At 48.5% G+C, this 19081-nt stretch overlaps 2 protein-coding genes, 1 long non-coding RNA gene and 1 other non-coding gene across 4 annotated transcripts; 2 read left to right on the top strand and 2 right to left on the bottom strand.

Annotated features, from left to right (window-relative positions):
- Positions 1-1732: 1732 nt before the first annotated feature.
- Lbhd1 (LBH domain containing 1) lies at positions 1733-15964 on the top strand. The gene is made up of 7 exons (XM_041661412.1): positions 1733-1855; positions 1926-2070; positions 5910-6128; positions 7734-7858; positions 8242-8339; positions 8430-8869; positions 15887-15964. The coding sequence occupies exons 1-6, from the start codon at positions 1733-1735 to the stop codon at positions 8458-8460; spliced, it is 741 nt and encodes a 246-aa protein (XP_041517346.1). The 3' UTR covers positions 8461-8869; positions 15887-15964.
- Positions 6980-8078, bottom strand: LOC121454184. Its single transcript, XR_005975184.1, has 3 exons — positions 7707-8078; positions 7363-7493; positions 6980-7063 (listed from the first exon to the last, which is right to left on the bottom strand). It is a non-coding gene; the product is annotated as an uncharacterized LOC121454184 (long non-coding RNA).
- On the bottom strand, positions 7142-7290 carry LOC121454837. The gene has a single exon (XR_005975353.1). It is a non-coding gene; the product is annotated as a small nucleolar RNA SNORA57 (small nucleolar RNA).
- Positions 14015-19025, top strand: Ints5 (integrator complex subunit 5). The gene is made up of 2 exons (XM_041661411.1): positions 14015-14145; positions 15887-19025. The coding sequence occupies exons 1-2, from the start codon at positions 14066-14068 to the stop codon at positions 18864-18866; spliced, it is 3060 nt and encodes a 1019-aa protein (XP_041517345.1). The 5' UTR covers positions 14015-14065; the 3' UTR covers positions 18867-19025.
- The last annotated feature ends 56 nt before the right edge of the window (positions 19026-19081 follow it).

The raw sequence follows: 19081 nt of genomic DNA, 5'->3' as shown, positions 1-19081 counted from the left end.
TACAGTATGTGCAGTAGGATCAAAACCCAGTGCCATTGTTCTTGAGTTCTCAGTAGTCCTCATTGTCCGCTATGTTCAGCGAGTCCGGTTTTATCCCATGCTTTTTCAGACCCAGGCTAGCTGGCCTTGGTGAGTTCCCGATAGAACATCTCCATTGTCTCAGTGTGTGGGTTCACCCCTCGTGGTCCTGAGTTCCTTGCTCGTGCTCTCTCTCCTTCTGCTCCTGATTTGGACCTTGAGATTTCAGTCTGGTGCTCCAATGTGGGTCTCTGTCTCCTTTCATTGCCTGATGAAGGTTAATATTCAGGAGGAAAATATTTATTTATTTATTTATTTATTTAGTATACAGTGTTCTGTCTGTGAGTATGTCTGCAGGCCAGAAATGGGCACCAGACCTTATTACAGATGGTTGTGAGCCACCATGTGGTTGCTGGGAATTGAACTCAGGACCTTTGGAAGAGCAGACAATGCTCTTAACCACTGAGCCATCTCTCCAGCCCCTGGTTTTGGTTTTTCAAGACAGAGTTTCTCTGTGTAGCCATGGCTGTCCTGGAACTTGCTTTGTAGACCAGGCCTTGAACTCATAGAGATCTGCCTGCCTCTGCCTCATGCGTGCTGGGATTAAAGGCATGTGCCACCACCACCCGGCTCATAACATAAAATTAACAAAAAGTCAAAGGAACGAAGGGCTTCTATGATTTCACTTTCTAGTCATGATTGGCCTGGAACTTGCTGTGTAGACTAGGCTAGCCTTGAAATCCCAGAGTTTTGCCTGCCTGTGCTTCTTAAATTTTGCTATTAAAGATGTGTGCTTTCAAGCTGGGCGGTGGTGGCGCACGCCTTTAATCCCAGCACTCGGGAGGCAGAGACAGGCGGATCTCTGTGAGTTCGAGGCCAGCCTGGTCTACAAGAGCTAGTTCCAGGACAGGAACCAAAGGCTACGGAGAAACCCTGTCTCGAAAAAATCAAAAAAAAAAAAAAAAAAAAAGATGTGTGCTATCCTAACTGGCTTGTTTACTTTTGTTTTCTCAAGACAGGTTTTCTCTGTGTAGTCCTGGCTGTCCTCGAACTGTCTCTGTAGAGCAGGCTTGCCTCTGTCTCCCCTGTCTCACAAGTGCTGGTATTAAAGGACTGCACCACTACTGTCTGGAGTTCTTGGCAGGCTAGGAGAGATGGCTCAGTAATTAAGAGCACTGGCTGATTTGATTTGATTCCTGGCACCCACGTGGTGCCTGACAACTATCAGTGATGCCTGTCCTATGAGATCCAATGCCCTCTTCTAGAAGACATACTTGCAGGCAAAACAGCTCTACCTATAAAATAAATAACATTTAAGGTAAATAGATAAAAAGGTTTCTGTGAAATAGCAAAAGCCACATAAGCATTCATTAAATAACATACAAATAAGTCCACTTGAGAAAACCAGCAAACACAGAGTTAGGAAATCCGCCGTCACAGCTCTTTATTTATAGGGCTTTAATCCAGATGCCCTTGTCTCCTACCTTGACTGCCATCCCCAGTGTCAGGGAGGAAGCAGAATAAAGCTCCTGTGTCTCCTCTTTGGCTTCTCTCCTCCCTTGGAAGGCCCATAATCTCCCAGCATGTCAGCGTTCTTTCCTCAGCAGTGATTAAGGAGCCCTCTACAAAGATGATTAAAGCATAGTCTGTGCGGGACACTGCGCAGGGGACTTGACCTGGAACCCAAGCACCCTGCATTCTTAGAGTCACAAGCATGGCCCTCGTGCCAGGAAGTAGCAAGGATGGACCTTGGTCTGGAGATAGTCCCCGGTTGACGAATCCCCTCTCAAGGAACAGAGAGGAGCCTGGCAGATGTGAAGGTCGGCAGGATGCTCAGGTGAGTACTACTGGTCCAGGGACTGGCTCTTCCTCCAATTGGGCCCAACACCCCTGCTGTACTTATGCAGGTGTCTCCAAAGTCCTGTCTGCCCTCTATGGTGGTAGAGGAAGACCAGGAGGATAGCCAATGGCCACATGAGGAGTTGCTGCTGCTCACTGATGGTGAAGAGGAGGAAGCAGAAGCCTTCTTTCAGGATCCAAGTGAAGAGCCAGGTGAGGGTGATGGATTATTCATTCAGGCCATTGCCATCTAGACTTGCCAGGCCCACAGTAGGTGTCCAGGAATGTTAGAAACAGGGACCTTAGTGGACAGCTTTGGTGTTTTGTTTTGTTTTTCAAAGAAGTCTCACTCAATATTTCAAACTGAACTAGAACTGAAGATCTTCCTGCTTCAGCCTCCCAAATTGTGGGTTTGCAAGACTGTAGCAACATGCCTGGCTTGTTTGCTTGTTCCTTTATTTAAGCACTGAAAAGTGAACCTAAAGAGGTACTGCTGAGCTATATTCCCAGTCCTTTTTTTTTTTTTTTTTTTTTTTTTTTGGTTTTTCAAGGCAGGGTTTCTCTGTGGTTTTGAAGCCTGTCCTGGAACTAGCTCTTGTAGACCAGGCTGGTCTCGAACTCACAGAGATCTTCCTGCCTCTGCCTCCCAAGTGCTGGGATTAAAGGCGTGTGCCACCACTGCCCGGCTTTCCCAGTCCTTTTTAATTAATTTATTTGAGACAGTCTCACTGTGCAACTCAGACTGACCTAAAGCTAACTATAACTCAGGCTGGCCTTGAACTCATGGTAATCCTTTTGCTCCAGTCTTCTGAGTACCTGAGATTATTAAAAGCCTGAGCCCTGGGCTCTGCACCCTACTGGTTTAAAAGGCTGTTCTGATCTGGAAATGATGGTCTTTAAAAAATTTAGGCGTAGTTGGGTATGGTGGCCCCTGCCTTTAATTCAGGCACTTGGAAGGCAAACGCAGGCTGATCTCTGTGCATTACAGGTCAGCCTGGTTTACATAGAATGTATCTACAAAATAATAATAATAAATAATAGCAATAATAATCTTTATTTACTTGTAAGAATGAGTAGGGTGTACCTGTACCATAGTATGTGTGTGTGTGTAGGTCAGAAGACAATTTGTGGGAGCCAGATCTCTCATTCCACCTTAAGAGTTCTAGGGACTAACTTCAAATTGGCCCAATCCTTGGGAGGCAGAGACAGGCGGATCTCTGTGAGTTCGAGACCAGCCTGGTCTACAGAGCTAGTTCCAGGACAGGCTCCAAAACCACAGAGAAACCCTGTCTCGAAAAAACCAAAAAAAAAAACAAAAAACCAAATTGGCCCACTCCCTGGGTGGTGGTGGTGCACACCTTTAATCCCAGCACTTGGGAGGCAAAGGCAGGCAGATCTCTGTGAGTTGGAGATCAGCCTGGTCTACAAGAGCTAGTTCCAGGACTAGCCCCAAAGCTACTCAGAGAAACCCTGCTTCAAAAAACAAAACAATCAAGTTGGCTGACTTGATAGCCTTTTTTCTTGCAGGCGGAGCTCTACCCTTTCTACTATTTGTTTGATTTTTGCTTTTGTTTGCACTGTTGAGATAGAACCCAGGGCCTTCAAGCATTTTTTTTTTTTTTAAATGTATGTGTTGCTGGGCAGTGGTGGCACACATCTTTAATTCCAGCTCTGGACAGGCAGAGCCAGGCAGATCTCTGTAAGACTAGCCTTGTCCACACAGTGAGTTCCAGAGCAGCCAGAACTACACCTGGAGGCCTTGGTTGTGCAAGCCTTTAATCCCAGCCCTCAGGAGGCAGAGGTAGAAGGATATCTGAGTTCAAGGCCAGCGTGGTAGAGACAGTTCCAGGACTGCACAGAAAAACCCTGTCTCGTAATTGATCTACCACTGAGCTGCACCCATAGCCTTAATTTGCCCTTTTGGTTTTGTTCTTTTGCTTTCTGTGGACAGAATTCATTATTTATCTTGTTTGGCCTGGGTCTTGCTATGTTGTCTAGTGGCAATCTGGATTTTTACTATTTTAAAATACATGGTTCAAGCCGGGCAATGGTGGCGCATGCCTTTAATCCCAGCACTCAGGAGGCAGAGGCAGGTGGATCTCTGTGAGTTCGAGACTAGCCTGGTCTACAGAGCTAGTTCCAGGACAGGCTCCAAAGCCACAGAAAAACCCTGTCTCGAAAAAACAAAACAAACAAACAAAAAAAGGTTCACTACTGGGGAGGGGAGCAGATGATATAATTACCCCACATCTAACTATCTAGAGGTAATAATATTTTAGGTGGATGGTTGTATGATTTTTTTTGCATTTATTATGCAGTCATTGTGCTAAAATATTTTTGCTTATGATTTTTCAGAACTCAAAATGGGGACAATTTTCCTTTGTAAACGAGGAAACTGGGCTAGGGTAGAGTGCTTGCTCTGCAAGAGTTCAGATCCCCAATGGTCACACAAATTCCAGCTGGGCACAGCAGCCCACTTGTAATCAAGTGCACTCTGGAGGCTGAGATTTCCGGAGTAAGCACCTGGAGTAGCTGTACAGCAAAGCTCTGGGTTCAGAGATTCCCTGAATATAAAGTGAAGAGCAATTGAGGAAGATACCTGACTAGAACTCTGGCCTGGCCTCCACACCTGTGTTCACTTTTTTTTTTTTTTTAATATAGATTTGTTTATGCCTCAGGAGGCTGAGACCTACATACCTGAGTTCAAGGACTGGCTCCATAGCTACTGAGAAACCCTGTCTCGAAAAACAAAACTCAAATTATTTATGTATACAAGTGTGCTATCTGCATGTACACCTTTATACTTTTTGGAGCCTGTTCTGGCACTAGCTCTTGTAGACCAGGCTTGCCTCAAACTCCCAGAGATCTGCCTGCCTCTGCCTCCCGAGTGCTGGGATTAAAGGTGTGCGCCACCGCCGCCCGGCCTGCATGTACACCTTTATGACAGAAAAGGGCATCAGGTCCTACTATATATCGTTGTGAGCCACCATGTGGTTGCTGGGAATTGAACTCGGGACCTCTGGAAACAGTGCTTTTAACCACTGAGCCATCTCTCCAGCCCCCTGCATTTACTCTTTTTTTTTTTTTTTTTTTGGTTTTTCGAGACAGGGTTTCTCTGTGGTTTTGGAGCCTGTCCTGGAACTAGCTCTTGTAGACCAGGCTGGTCTCGAACTCACAGAGATCCGCCTGCCTCTGCCTCCCGAGTGCTGGGATTAAAGGCGTGCGCCACCACCGCCCAGCCCCTGCATTTACTCTTGAATACAAATGCAGAAGCACAAATTACTACCCTGACCCATCCCCATGGGCAAGCTGAGCCAGGATCTCATAGGAATCTGACTACCTCTACTGCCCCGGTACTGGGATTAATGGTAGAATAAATTTCTCTCTTTTTTTTTTTTTTTTTTGGTTTGTTCGAGACAGGGTTTCTCTGTAGCTTTGGAGCCTGTCCTGGAACTAGCTCTTGTAGACCAGGCTGGTCTCGAACTCACAGAGATCCGCTTGCCTCTGCCTCCTGAGTGCTGGGATTAAAGGCGTGTGCCACCACCGGCCGGCTAGAATAAATTTCTGGTAGCGTACACAGAAAAATGAGGCTGGAGAACTGGCTGGGCAGTTATAGAACTTGCTACTTCTGCAGAGGACCTAGATTTGGTTCCTAGCGTTTATGTGGTAGTTCACAACCTTATTTAACTCTAGTTCCAGGGACTGGATTTTCTTTCTAGCTCCTCATGCACCAAGTATGCATATGCTAGTCACACACCCTAAAATAACCAAACCTTTACCTGAGTTGTGCATGGTAGCCAGCCTTGCTAGGGTTTGTGTACAGTCTTACCTATCCTTTAACTACCTTTTGGAGACTAGGTGGGCCTTGAACTCAGATCACACCCGTCTTTGCCTCCAAAGTAATGGGATTAAAGTCGTGGACCACCACTGCCCTGCCAGTTTGACTTGTTACACAGTGAGTTCCATGCCAGCCAGGGTTATGTTGAGAGGCCTTGTCTCAAAATAAAGATAGTGTATATATCAAGAATGTCATAGACTCACTCTTCTCCCAGGTTGGGCTTGGATCCCACAGGACCCCACATGTCCTTTAAGAACATTTAACCCTGGTCTTGGCTGGGAGCATGAACAAGAGGATGCCTCCTGGATTACTGAGGACACAGAGGGTCGAGAAACTTCCAACCCCTGTCCTCTTTGGGACCCTACAGTGTCCTGCAACTACAGAACCAGATTTGTGGAATATTCCCATTTCCCACCTCCCAGTACCTTTGGGGGTAAGTATTTTTTCTCCCTTCGTTTCTGTTGTTTTCAAAGCCCTTTTGTTCACTCTAGGCCAGACACAATAGAGGGAGGTGGATCTGAGTTTGAGGACAACCTGGTCTACAAAGAGTTTATGGGCAGCCAGGGCTTTTATGCAGAGAAAAGTCCAAGCACATTAATTGAACATCAGGGTAACCTAGTGTCCTAGGATTCTCAGGCAACAACCCTTGGCAACAGTATTCCCAAACAGCTGGGAGAAACCAGACCATGTTAGGGCTCCCAGATTCCAGTTATCTGTCATTAAAAAACCCAGCACATAACGGCTTATACAGAGACACCTTGTCTCGGAACCCCATCCCCTACAAATAGAGGCAGGGTGTTCGGCCACGAACTCCTTGCATAAAGCTGTATGTGAACCCCGCCATAGGAAACAAGTCCACCCCTAGGACAGTCACATGGTAAGGGGAGGCTTGTGCAGGTGAGATCTCACAGCTCACATCCAATATCCTCAGTGTACAAAGAAGGTGGGGTCAGCGCCAAAGCATTGCAGGGTATGAAGCCAGAAGTCAATTTCAGCAGCTCCATTTGGCTAGACTACTAGCCAGGGAGCCTGTTACCCCAGGTTAGTTCTGGGATTACTACAGGTCTTTACTACACGGCGAACTACAGTTTTAAAGATCCCCATGCCTTTAGGATCTCACCTTCTATACGAATGAAAGCTACCCGCCACCATGGGTAGACATCTTGAAAGCCATCCGAGGTCTTCACAAGATCGACCAGAGAATCTAAAGTGAAGTGTCATGCGCAAACACAGTATGTGCTACAAGGTCTGAGTCGCGTAAAAAAGGGAACGCACACAAGGCTCTTAGGGTTCACAGACTTTACTGGTTCAACAATAAACCGCTAAAGGAAAGACGTTAGCTGTCACTCCGGGGCGTCATCCACAGACCTGAAACCAAAATAAAAGAGCGTTCAGTACCGACCGCATAGAGGGGACTGCCGGTTCCTGCTACATTTCTGCATAGAGAGATGTCCCGGCGTCTGAGGATAGAACCGGCGAACGGGAGGCCGCAGGCACCGAAGACATAACGCCGAGAGGGCCGGAGCCCTTTCCTTCTGCCTCCGTACATAACGGGGAGCAGGACCGCACGCCCGGTCCCCGCCAAGAAATGGAGGGTCTACAAAGCCAGGCCCAGATCCCAACAGCGCCCAACTGCCCCAGCATGCCAACAGTCAGAAGCCACTTACATGAAAGACGTCCTTCGAAAGACCGGTACGGCCGCGGAATTCGTTTATGTAAGCACGGAGTCCGCCCCTCCCCTCGCATTGCGATTGGTCCATGGGTGCAAGGCGGGCGGAGCCTTTGCGCCAGGCGGAACCTGCAAGCAGAGCGGAAGTGCGGCTCCACGCTTGTGCCTTAGAGTGCCGCTATGGGACCTCCCGGAGGAAAGATCAATCGTCCCCGCACGGTGACTGTGGGCGCTGTCCCTTTGCTTCCCCAGGCTTCCCGGAGCGTTTCCCTCTCCCGAGACAGGATCAATGGTGTTTGGAGTACCCGGGTGCGAGAATTTGGGCATGCACGGTGATCTTACTCTGCTGCGCATCTTTTTCTCCCTCAGGAGCTGAAGAAGAAGTTATTCAAGCGCCGGAGGGTGCTGAGCAGGGACCGGCGACGGAAGCGCCAGGTGGTCGGGGCTGTGATAGACGCGGGGCTGACCACAAGGCACCACCTCAAGAAGCGGGCGTGAGTGTGGTACTAGCCTCCTCCGAGTAGTCGTTCCTCCCAAGCTTCAGAGCAGCTCAAACTTTTACCTCACGTTTAAGCAGGAACTAGTTGACAGTTAGATTAGTTCCCAGACCATCAACCTCTCGCAGTACCGTTTCTCACAGGGTTTCTTAGGTTTGGATTCCTCAAAGATTGTTGACTCTTCCATCCTTCAAATGGTTATCTACATTAACTTAGATTTTTGAAATAAAAGTGCCCACATAAGTGCAATCAATTAGTTGAATTTTCTCAAAGGTACACACCTAGGAGACATACATAAGTCTTTTTGTAGGTAGGATCACTTTTGTGACTTAGGGTGGTTCAGATTAACTTGGATATCCTTGTTTCTATCTGTGCCTCAGATCCAGCGCACGTGCCAACATCACGCTGTCCGGGAAGAAGCGCAGGAAACTCCTGCAGCAAATCCGCCTTGCTCAGAAAGAAAAAGCAGCCATGGAAGGTATGTCTGGGGCACAGAGGTTCCATGAAAGGGAGTCTGGATTTTTACCTGGGTTCTTTAATGCTTCCTGTTTTCTTTCTCTTTGTTCAGTGGAAAACCCCTCCAAGTCATCCAGGACTAGTGAGCCACAGCCCAAAAGACAAAAGAAGATGAAAGTTCCCCAGGATGTAGATATGGAGGATCTGGGAGATGAGAGCTAAGCCCCTACCTCTGCTATGAGAAGATTCTCAACAGCAGCCAGAGGATTTGGAGGACTTTGGAGAAAATACTACCATATTTCACTCTCCCAGACACCCTTGAGTGGCCCACTGACCTTCCCTGGAGTTACATATTGGGAGGGAAGAAGATGCAGAAAAAGACTGGAGAGGTCCCGCTCTAGCAACCAACTCCTTTTGTAATAAAGCCCTGGAGGTTTAACTAACGTGTGATGAAGTGCAAGAATGGGGATGGGCCCTATAAGAAGAAGGCCTTTGAGAGACAGTCCAGAAGCGGGACACACAGTGTGCTTGAGCAAAGCAGTAAGAAACTAGGTATTGCAGCGTGTGGTGGTGCTCACTTTTCATCCCGGCACTTTGAGGCAGAGGCAGGTGGATTTCTGTTCTAGGCTAGCTTGTTCCTGGTCAGCCAGGGCTATATGGTAAAACCCTATCTCAAAAACAAACTAGGTAGCTTCTAAAGTAGTCCCCATCTTTCTATACAGTAACACTCCCAGTTTTCCATTTTTGAAAATTGGAGGTTATTGGATGATAGGTGGGGAGACAAGGAATCTGCCACTATACCTGTGTGACCTGGGATTATAGTAAGGACATTTTTTTTTTTAAACTGGTGATGGTGGTGGTTCTGGAAGTCAAACCCAGGGCCCCATCCATTCTAGGCTTTCTTTTTGCCATCTACATCCTGAGCACCTGTATGTCTCTATTTCTCTATCAGCACTCATGCAGTAGGGAGACAGGGTCTTCCATATATAGCCCAGGTCTGTTTTGAACATGTGATCCCTCTGCTTCTGCCTCCACAGTGCTGGGATTATGGGTATAAGACATGCCCAGCCCCCTTTCCTTTTTTTTTTTTTTTTTTTTTTTTTTTGGTTTTTCGAGACAGGGTTTCTCTGTGGTTTTGGAGCCTGTCCTGGCTGGAACTAGCTCTTGTAGACCAGGCTGGTCTCGAACTCACAGAGATCCGCCTGCCTCTCTGCCTCCCACCCAAGTGCTGGGATTAAAGGCGTGCGCCAACACCTCCCGGCCCAGCCCCCTTTCCTAACTTGCTTTTACCATTGCAAACATCTAAATAGTTGGAGGGCTTGACACCAAGCCCAACAACCTGAGTCCCATCCCTGTGACCTTAACAGTGGAAGGAGAGCCAACTCTCCAAAGTTGTCCTCTGGCTTCCACGCTTGCATTTTGGCAAGCATGGTCCCCCATATACACAGTAAATGTAACAACAAAGCACAACCAACACATTAAAAAAAATTAGAGTGGACTTAAAGCACTTCTCCAATTTTCCATTCCTTCTCTACTAAATATCAGTAACAGACTGTTTTATGTGTTTGAGTTTTTTGCTTGCATGAATGTGCATGCATTTGCATTGTGCATACCTGGTGTCTGCAAAGGCCAGAAGAGGCTGTTGTATCCACTGGAACTGGAGTGAGCTGCCATGTAGGTGCTAGGAACTGAACCTGGGTTTCTGAGAGAGCACCAAGTGTTCTTACCACTGAACCATCACTCCAGCTCCACAGACAACTTTTTTCTTTCTTCTTTTAGATTTATGGGTATGAATACTTTGCCCGCATAGATGTATGTGCACTATGTGCCCAAGGAGGCCAGAAACTCCCCTAGAATTGGAATTACAATTGGGAACTGCCATGTGTATGCTGGCAATTGAACCCTAGTCCTCTCAACTCTCCATCCCCAAACAACTTTTAAATAAACGTGATGCATCTCACAACCACGTGTAACTCCAGCTTCAGGGGCTCTGATGTTCTCTTCTAGACTCTGAAGACACCTGTACTTGTGTATCTATATATACACAGGCATGCTCATATACATAGAACTTAAAAATAAGAACAAGATGGTCAGTGGTGGCACATGCCTTTAATCCCAGCACTTGGGATGTGGAGGCCAGCCTGGTCTACAGAGTGAGTTCCAGGACAGCCAAAGCTGTTACACAGAGAAACCCTGTCACAAAAAAATCTTAAAAAAATATAAGAATGTTTAGCCGGGCGATGGTGGCGCACGCCTTTAATCCCAGCACTCGGGAGGCAGAGGCAGGCGGATCTCTGTGAGTTCGAGCCCAGCCTGGTCTACAGAGCTAGTTCCAGGACAGGCTCCAAAGCCACAGAGAAACCCTGTCTCGAAAAACCAAAAAAAAAAAAAAAAAAAAAAAAGAATGTTTAAATGTTTAATATTCACCAGATGTTTCTTACATGTTTAGTTCATTAACCATGCAACCATACCCTTAAATATAAATATACCCTGGAGAGACACAGAAATCCCCATACTGACAAGTCAAACTAATGATTCCATCTAAGTCCAAAGTCCAGCTTAGTGAATCAAGTACTTGGGTTTTTGGGTTTTTTTTTTTTTTTTTTTGTTCTAACCCCACCCAGACAGGGTTTCTGTGTAGTTCTGGCAGCCTGGAACTGCATCTGTAGACCAGGCTGGTCTTGAAGTCACAAAGGTCTGCCTGCCTCTGTCTCCTGAGTATTGGGATTACAGGTGTGTGCCCCCACTGCCAGGCTATATTCATTGTTTTTATTTGTCTGTAACAGGAATGTGAGTGACTCTTGGGCAGTTGCATCCCCTGGCACAAGTGGCAACTCAAGAAAGCGGCATCATTCCAGCTAACTCTAGTCAACTTTTCACCTAGACATTTTAGCATGTACCTGGAACAAGATCATATGCTGCTAGGGTTGGGGGTGGTAGTGGGAATCATGCCTAGGCACTGAGGTGAGGGGCTGATGACCGGCACCTCCTATAGGGGAATATTGATAGGCTCTCATATGGGTAGCTGTTCTGATTCATGACTGCAATGAGCATGTCAGTTCCACTATCATGTACCTAATTGACAGGTGAGGAAACAGACCTAAAAAACTTTTTAAAATATGTTTTGGCTGGGTGGTGGTGGTGCACGCCTTTAATCCCAGCACTTGGGAGACAGGGGCAGGTGGATCTCTGAGTTCGAGGCCAGCCTGGTCTACAGAGTGAGTTCTAGGACAGCCAGGGCTGTTACACAGAAACACCCTGTCTCAAAAAAAAAAAATTCTGATATGTACAGGATATTCAGGTGTTTAGAAAGGCCAGACAAGGGCAACATGTATGGGAGGGCAGTCCCCTTGGAGTTGACTAGGACACACCCAGACACCAAATTCTCAGCAAAAAGATTTATTACCCCAGAGGGACCAGCAATGGGAGAGGCTGCCTCTGGCAAAGGCAGACAGCAAGCAGCAATAGTAGCAAGTAGGTTTGTTTGTTTTTTGCTGGGGTGGCTTTTTAAAAAATATTTATTTATTTATTAATTATTTATTTATTATGTATACAATATTCTGTCTGTGTGTATGCCTGCAGGCCAGAAGAGGGTACCAGACCCCATTACAGATGGTTGTGAGCCACAATGTGGTTGCTGGGAATTGAACTCAGGACCTTTGGTCTTTTTTTTTTTCTTTCTTTTTTTTTATTTTTTAGTTTTTTCGAGACAGGGTTTCTCTGTGGTTTTGGAGCCTGTCCTGGAACTAGCTCTTGTAGACCAGGCTGGTCTCGAACTCACAAAGATCCGCCTGCCTCTGCCTCCCAAGTGCTGGGATTAAAGGCGTGCGCCACCACTGCCCAGCTCTTTTTTTTTTCTTAAATATTTATTTATTTATTATGTATACAGTATTCTGTCTGCATGTATGCTTGCGGGCCAGAAGAGGGCACCAGACCTCACTACAGATGGTTGTGAGCCACCATGTGGTTGCTGGGAATTGAACTCAGGACCTTTGGAAGAGCAGGCAATGCTCTTAACCTCTGAGCCATCTCTCCAGCCCCCCTGGGGTGGCTTTTTAAGGAGAAAATGGGGGAGCCTGCGAGGGAGAGTTGATAAGTCTTGATTGAACATGTTAGCCAAATAATGAACTTTGATTGTTGAACCTTGGTGTTTTGTCTAAGGAATGAGTCAGTGGCCAAATAAGGGACTAGACCATGGCTATCTTTAGGAGTATAATCTAATCCCGTGTGGAACTTTAGATAGAAATGGTTGTGAGCCATCATGAGGGTGTGGATTTTGAACCTGGGTCCCCTGAAAGAGCAGTCACTGATCTATCTCTCTAGCCCTTTCATACTGACTCTTGTTACTCAGAGCAGTTTCTGTATCCAGCATTATATCAAGAACTTTGGGCTGGGTGTCGTGGCACCCACACTTCTTCCCAGCACTCAGGAGGCAGAAGCAGGTGGGTCTAAGTTTGAGGTCAACCTGCCTACAGAGTGAGTTCCAGGACAGCCAGGGACACAGGGAAACCCTGTCTCGAAAAATAAAATACAAAGCAGACAAACTATAAAAGAACTTTGCATAAATTATTTCAAGTATTTATACTATGTGAGGCAGATAAGTCATGCGCATCTTCGAGATGAGGAAATAGGGTCCAGGCAGCTAGTTCAGTCAGTTATATTGCCAACACTGGCAGATAAATCCAAACCTAAATCTTGCCCTTAGATTGTAAAATCTTTAAGGGCAAGAAGCCCCATGGTAAGCCAGGGTAGGGGCAAGTATCTAGTCTCAGCTACTGTGGAGGCTGAGGGAGGAAGAGCACTTGAGCAAAAAGAATTACACAAAAGCCTGGGCAGTTTTGATCTACAAAGCAAAAGCTAGGTGTAGTGGCGTGCCTGTAATCCTAGCACCTGGGAGAAAGAGGCAGGAGGACTGAGGGTTTAAATTCATGAGACCCTATCTCTACAAGCAAACAACAAGCAGGCAAACGAAAAAGAGAAATATGCTATATTAGCCACTGTCCCATCATGTAGCTCTGGCTGGCTTAGGTCTTGGTTTAGACCAGTGCTGGGATTACAGGCGCGCTCTCTCTCAATCTCTCTCTCTCTCTCTTTTATTTTTTTTATTTTCGATACAGGGTTTCTCCGTAGCTTTTTGGTTCCTGTCCTGGAACTAGCTCTTGTAGACCAGGCTGGCCTCGAACTCACAGAGATCCGCCTGCCTCTGCCTCCCGAGTGCTGGGATTAAAGGCGTGCGCCACCACCGCCCGTTTTTTGTTTGTTTGTTTGTTTGTTTGTTTTTTTGAGTCAGGGTTTCTCTGTGTAACAGTCCTAGTATATCCTGGAACTAGCTCTTGTAGACCAGGCTGGCCGCAAACTCACAGAGGTTCACCGGCCTCTGCTGGGATTAAAGGCGTGTGCCACCACCACCCGGCTCCGTGCCCCGTTTTTTAACAGCCCATGAATTGCAGGTTGATGTTACTGGTGTTAGGGAAATAAATAGGTCGCACTATGAATGAAAGGTTCCAGGCAGCTTTCCTGTGCCGATGAGGCCCTTTGGGGAAGGTGTGGGGGAGAAAGTTCTTGAAGGGCAAACCCGATACCTGCTGTGACCGATGCGACGCGGAACCAAAGTACTAAGGCTTCAGACTTGACCGGACTGATTTTCCTGAGAGGCGGGGTCGCTGGCTTCTGTCGCGTTTCCAGTCAGCGCGCATGCGTCGCCTGTGCTTCGCCGCTCCCGCCTCAGGCTCCGGGTAGGGCTCCGGGATGTCCGCGTTGTGCGACCCTCCCGGGGCCCCAGGGCCACCCGGGCCTGCCCCCGCCACCCACGGTCCCGCGCCTCTCAGGTAGTCAGAGCCCCTGGTATCCCCCCCCCCCCTCATCGCGCGACCCCGCGCCGATGCCCAGCCTTCTCTACAGAAAGCCGGATCATACCTTGAGAACTCGCGTCAGGGTTCTCAGCGATTCTGGTCGCGTCCTCCCGGAACTCAGGGACCGCCTCACTAAAAACTCTGGGCTGCCCCTGGTTATGCTTCCCCCGAGACCTCAGTGGCTTCTTATGCCGGCCTTGCTCTGCCAGCTCTTGGGGACATCAAGACTCTTGAGAACCCAGCCTCCCTGCCCCCTTTGCCCCAAGGAGGCTCAGACTACATGGAGAGTGTCTTGGGAACCAAGGCTGAGCTAGTCCTTCCTTTGCACAAGTCCTTTATTTTGAGGTGCCCTTTTGTTTTTGAACCAGAGGGATGGCACAGAACCCTATCAGCCTAGAGAATGCTGTTGTCTTTGAAAAGATAGTAAGAGGAAATGGATTTTACTTCCTGCCTCAACATAGCTTTCTGAACCTTTAAGACAGAGCTTATATATATGGGGAGGGAAGGATTGAAAGACTGTTGACCGCCCCCGGCATTCTCGGCACACTGAAGATGATTTTTAAAACGCGGTTAGGACTCTTTTATTTTCTTGAGGTAGGGTCTCTCTATGGAGTGATCTAGTTGTCCTGGAACTCAAGTAGACTAGGTTGGCCTTGAACTCATTCAAGGGATTAAAGGCCTGTCCATCAAGTCTGGCGGAATTCTTCTACAGTATGAGAAGGCACACATTTGCGAAGGGGAGTGCTTAGTAAAGGGTTTACAATTTTCTGGCCTTTACAAGATTTCAGGGTACTTGTGCTGTAGAGGGGGGTGTGGAAGATGTTAAAGCAGGTATAGAACTCCAGAATGTATTCACCAAATCTTCATTGAATATTTTCCATATTCCAACATCCTAATAGAACTGAATTCTGGCCGGGCGATGGTGGCGCACGCCTTTAATCCCAGCACTCGGGAGGCAGAGGCAGGCGGATCTCTGTGAGTTCGAGACCAGCCTGGTCTACACAGCTAGTTCCAGGACAGGCTCCAAAGCCACAGAGAAACCCTGTCTGGAAAAACCAAAAAAAAAAAAAAAAAAAAAAAAAAAAGAACTGAATTCTGTGGTTTTGTTTTTCTTGATTTATTTGTTTGTTAATTTTCGAGACAGGGTCTCATTTTGTAGCTCTGTCTGTCCTGGAACTTACTATGTAGACCAGGCTGGCTTCGAGCTCAACTTAGATCCATTTGCCTTTGCCTTCCAAGTACTGGGATTAAGGGTATTTGCCACTATGCAAGCCACGAATTCTGTTTTAAGAGCATAGAAGTGATTTCTGCCCATTCGGAGCATTCAGCCTGATCTCTTTCATTTTTTAATCTATAAAATGGGATAACAGTCTAACCATATTGTTGTCAGAATGGGACTGGGGATGTCGCTCAGTGAGCGAGCTCTAGCCTAGAATGCCTTAAAGCCTTGGGTTTGATACCTAGCACTGAAAAAGAAGAAAGATACCTGGATATTTGAAAGGTAACATGCTACTGATATGATTGTTGTTGTTGAAAGACAGATATCATTTTCGGAATGGCTGAAGTGACCAAGGCTTGGGTATGCTTCTGAACCTCTATGATTCTTATGAGGGACATTTCACCCTAGTATACACAAGACAGTCGGAAGCTCTTGGAAGGAATGTAACCTTTCTAACATCTCCCAGTGTTCTGAGTCAATTCTTTTGTTTCCTTTTAGTGCCCAGGAGCTGTCCCAAGAAATCAAAGCTTTTCTGACGGGTGTAGACCCCATTCTGGGCCACCAGCTCTCAGCTCGTGAACATGCTCGATGTGGTCTTCTCCTGCTCCGGTCTTTGCCACCTGCTCGGGCTGCTGTACTGGACCACTTGAGAGGTGTTTTTGATGAAAGTGTCCGGGCCCACCTAGCTGCCCTAGAGGAAAGTCCTGTGGCTGGTCCACCCCATCTCCGTCCACCTCCACCTTCCCATGTCCCTGCTGGTGGACCTGGCTTAGAGGATGTGGTCCACGAAGTGCAGCAGGTGCTATGTGAGTTCATCCGGGCCAACCCAAAGGCCTGGGCACCTGTGATTAGTGCATGGTCCATTGACCTTATGGGACAGCTGAGCAGTACATATTCAGGTCAGCATCAGCGTGTTCCCCATGCCACTGGCTCTCTCAATGAACTGTTGCAGCTGTGGATGGGCTGTAGGGCCACCCGCACGTTGATGGACATCTATGTGCAGTGCCTGTCGGCTCTCATTGGTAGCTGCCCAGATGCGTGTGTAGATGCCTTGTTGGACACTTCTGTCCAGCATTCGCCACACTTTGACTGGGTTGTGGCCCATATTGGCTCTTCTTTTCCTGGTACCATCATCTCCCGAGTCCTCTCCTGTGGTCTTAAGGACTTCTGTGTCCATAGCGGGGCTGGAGGAGGAACTGGTGCTTGTGGTGGAAGCTCTTCTCAAACCCCGTCTACAGATCCCTTCCCTGGATCTCCTGTTATTCCTGGGGAAAAACGGGTGCCCAAGATTGCCTCAGTTGTAGGCATCCTAGGGCATCTGGCCTCTCGCCATGGAGACAGCATTCGACGGGAACTCCTGCGCATGTTTCATGATAGCTTGGCAGGGGGTACTGGGAGCCGCAATGGGGAACCCTCCCTTCAGGCTACAGTTCCTTTCCTACTGCAGCTGGCAGTCATGTCACCAGCGTTACTAGGCACAGTCTCTGGAGAACTTGTAGACTGCCTCAAGCCCCCGGCAGTGCTAAGCCAGCTGCAACAACACCTACAGGGGTTCCCCAGAGAAGAGCTGGACAACATGCTAAACCTGGCTGTGCATTTGGTGAGTCAGGCCTCTGGGGCTGGTGCCTACCGCCTGCTGCAGTTCTTAGTGGATACAGCTATGCCTGCTTCAGTCATTACTACCCAGGGCTTGGCTGTGCCAGACACAGTAAGAGAGGCCTGTGACCGGCTAATCCAGCTGCTATTGCTGCATCTACAAAAACTGGTTCATCATCGTGGAGGGTCTCCTGGAGAAGGGGTGCTGGGCCCACCCCCACCTCCTCGTCCAGTGCCCTTTCTTGATGCATTAAGAAACCATGTTGGAGAGCTGTGTGGAGAGACATTACGGCTGGAACGGAAGCGCTTCCTCTGGCAGCACCAGCTCCTGGGCCTACTGTCTGTCTATACTCGACCTAGCTGTGGACCTGAGGCATTGGGCCATCTACTGAGCAGAGCCCGAAGCCCTGAAGAGTTGAGTTTGGCAACCCAGCTATATGCAGGGCTAGTGGTTAGTCTCTCTGGCCTTCTTCCCCTGGCCTTCCGAAGCTGCCTGGCTCGAGTGCATGCAGGGACTCTACAGCCTCCCTTCACAGCCCGGTTTCTGCGCAATTTGGCCTTGTTAGTGGGGTGGGAACAGCAGGGTGGTGAAGGCCCTTCAGCCTTAGGGGCCCGGTTTGGGGAGTCGGCCTCAGCCCACCTGTCTGATCTGGCTCCTCTTCTGTTACATCCAGAGGAGGAAGTAGCTGAAGCTGCTGCCTCCCTCCTGGCAATATGTCCTTTTCCTTCAGAGTCCCTGTCTCCTTCCCAACTTTTGGGATTAGTGAGAGCTGGGGTACACCGCTTCTTTGCTTCTCTAAGGCTACATGGCCCTCCTGGCGTGGCCTCAGCCTCCCAGCTTCTTACACGCCTTTCTCAGACTTCCCCAGCTGGGCTCAAGGCTGTCCTGCAGCTGCTAGTTGAGGGAGCCTTACATCGGGGCAACACAGAACTGTTTGGAGGGGAAATGGATGGGGACAATGAGACTCTCTCAGCTGTCTCAACCCCTTTGGCTTCTGCCTCTTTGTTGGACATTAACCGGAGGCATACTGCAGCTGTGCCAGGTCCTGGAGGGATCTGGTCAGTTTTCCACGCTGGAGTCATCGGTCGTGGCTTAAAGCCACCTAAGCTTGTTCAATCTCGAAACCATCAGGAAGTGATCTATAACACCCAGAGCCTCCTTAGCCTTTTAGTGCACTGCTGCAGTGCACCTGTGGGCAGTGAGTGTGAGGGTTGCTGGGGTGCTCCCACCCTGAGCCCAGAGGCAGCCAAAGCAGTTGCAGTGACCTTAGTGGAGAGCGTGTGTCCTGATGCAGCTGGTGCTGAGCTGGCCTGGCCCCCTGAGGATCACGCACGGGCCACTGTGGAGCGGGATCTCCGCATTGGTCGGCGCTTCCGGGAACAACCCCTCCTGTTTGAGCTTTTGAAGCTGGTAGCAGCTGCTCCCCCAGCCCTGTGCTACTGCTCCGTGCTGCTGCGGGGGCTGCTGGCTGCCCTCTTGAGCCATTGGGAAGCCTCTCGACACCCTGATACAGCCCACTCCCCCTGGCACCTGGAGGCATCCTGCACCCTGGTGGCTGTCATGGCTGAGGGAAGCCTCTTGCCACCAGCCTTGGGTAATATGCACGAGGTATTTAGCCAACTGGCACCTTTTGAAGTGCGTCTGTTGCTGCTTAGTGTCTGGGGTTTTCTCCGGGAACATGGGCCCTTGCCCCAGAAGTTCATCTTCCAGTCTGAGCGTGGCCGCTTCATACGAGACTTTTCTAGGGAGGGTGGAGGTGAAGGAGGACCCCACTTGGCTGTGCTGCATAGTGTCCTCCACCGCAACATCGATCGCCTGGGGCTCTTCTCTGGCCGTTTTCAGGCACCTTCATCGTCCACTTCGCTTCGACAGGGGACTTGACCTTTTCTCTGCTCCAGAAATCGAGAGAGGTTGAATAGTGAAAGAAGAGACTAAGGTGCTACAGAAGGGTGGAGGCTTCTAAGTCCGTACTAATGAGCGGTGTCACTTTTTTCAAACCCCATTTTTTCTAAAATAAAATTTGCGGAGTTGAGACAAACAGTCCAGTGTTTCTATCTGCCTACGCAAGCTGCCAAAGCCTGAGAATGCAGAGGCGG

The sequence above is a fragment of the Microtus oregoni genome, unplaced genomic scaffold (genome assembly GCF_018167655.1).
Source record: "Microtus oregoni isolate MIOR12 unplaced genomic scaffold, Mior012 000012F_ref0000307, whole genome shotgun sequence".
In the NCBI taxonomy this organism is placed as follows: Eukaryota; Metazoa; Chordata; class Mammalia; order Rodentia; family Cricetidae; genus Microtus; species Microtus oregoni.
This window is presented reverse-complemented; position numbering and strand designations above follow the sequence as displayed.

What these genes read in the sequence shown, in the direction of transcription:
- Lbhd1 (XM_041661412.1), top strand. Translation starts at nt 1,733, where the DNA reads ATGGCCCTCGTGCCAGGAAGTAGCAAGGATGGACCTTGGTCTGGAGAT. An exon ending in CACCACCTCAAGAAGCGGGC is followed by an intron (nt 7,859 to 8,241) that starts GTGAGTGTGGTA and finishes TCTGTGCCTCAG; the next exon opens with ATCCAGCGCACGTGCCAACA. An exon ending in AGAAAAAGCAGCCATGGAAG is followed by an intron (nt 8,340 to 8,429) that starts GTATGTCTGGGG and finishes CTCTTTGTTCAG; the next exon opens with TGGAAAACCCCTCCAAGTCA.
- Ints5 (XM_041661411.1), top strand. Translation starts at nt 14,066, where the DNA reads ATGTCCGCGTTGTGCGACCCTCCCGGGGCCCCAGGGCCACCCGGGCCT. An exon ending in CACGGTCCCGCGCCTCTCAG is followed by an intron (nt 14,146 to 15,886) that starts GTAGTCAGAGCC and finishes GTTTCCTTTTAG; the next exon opens with TGCCCAGGAGCTGTCCCAAG.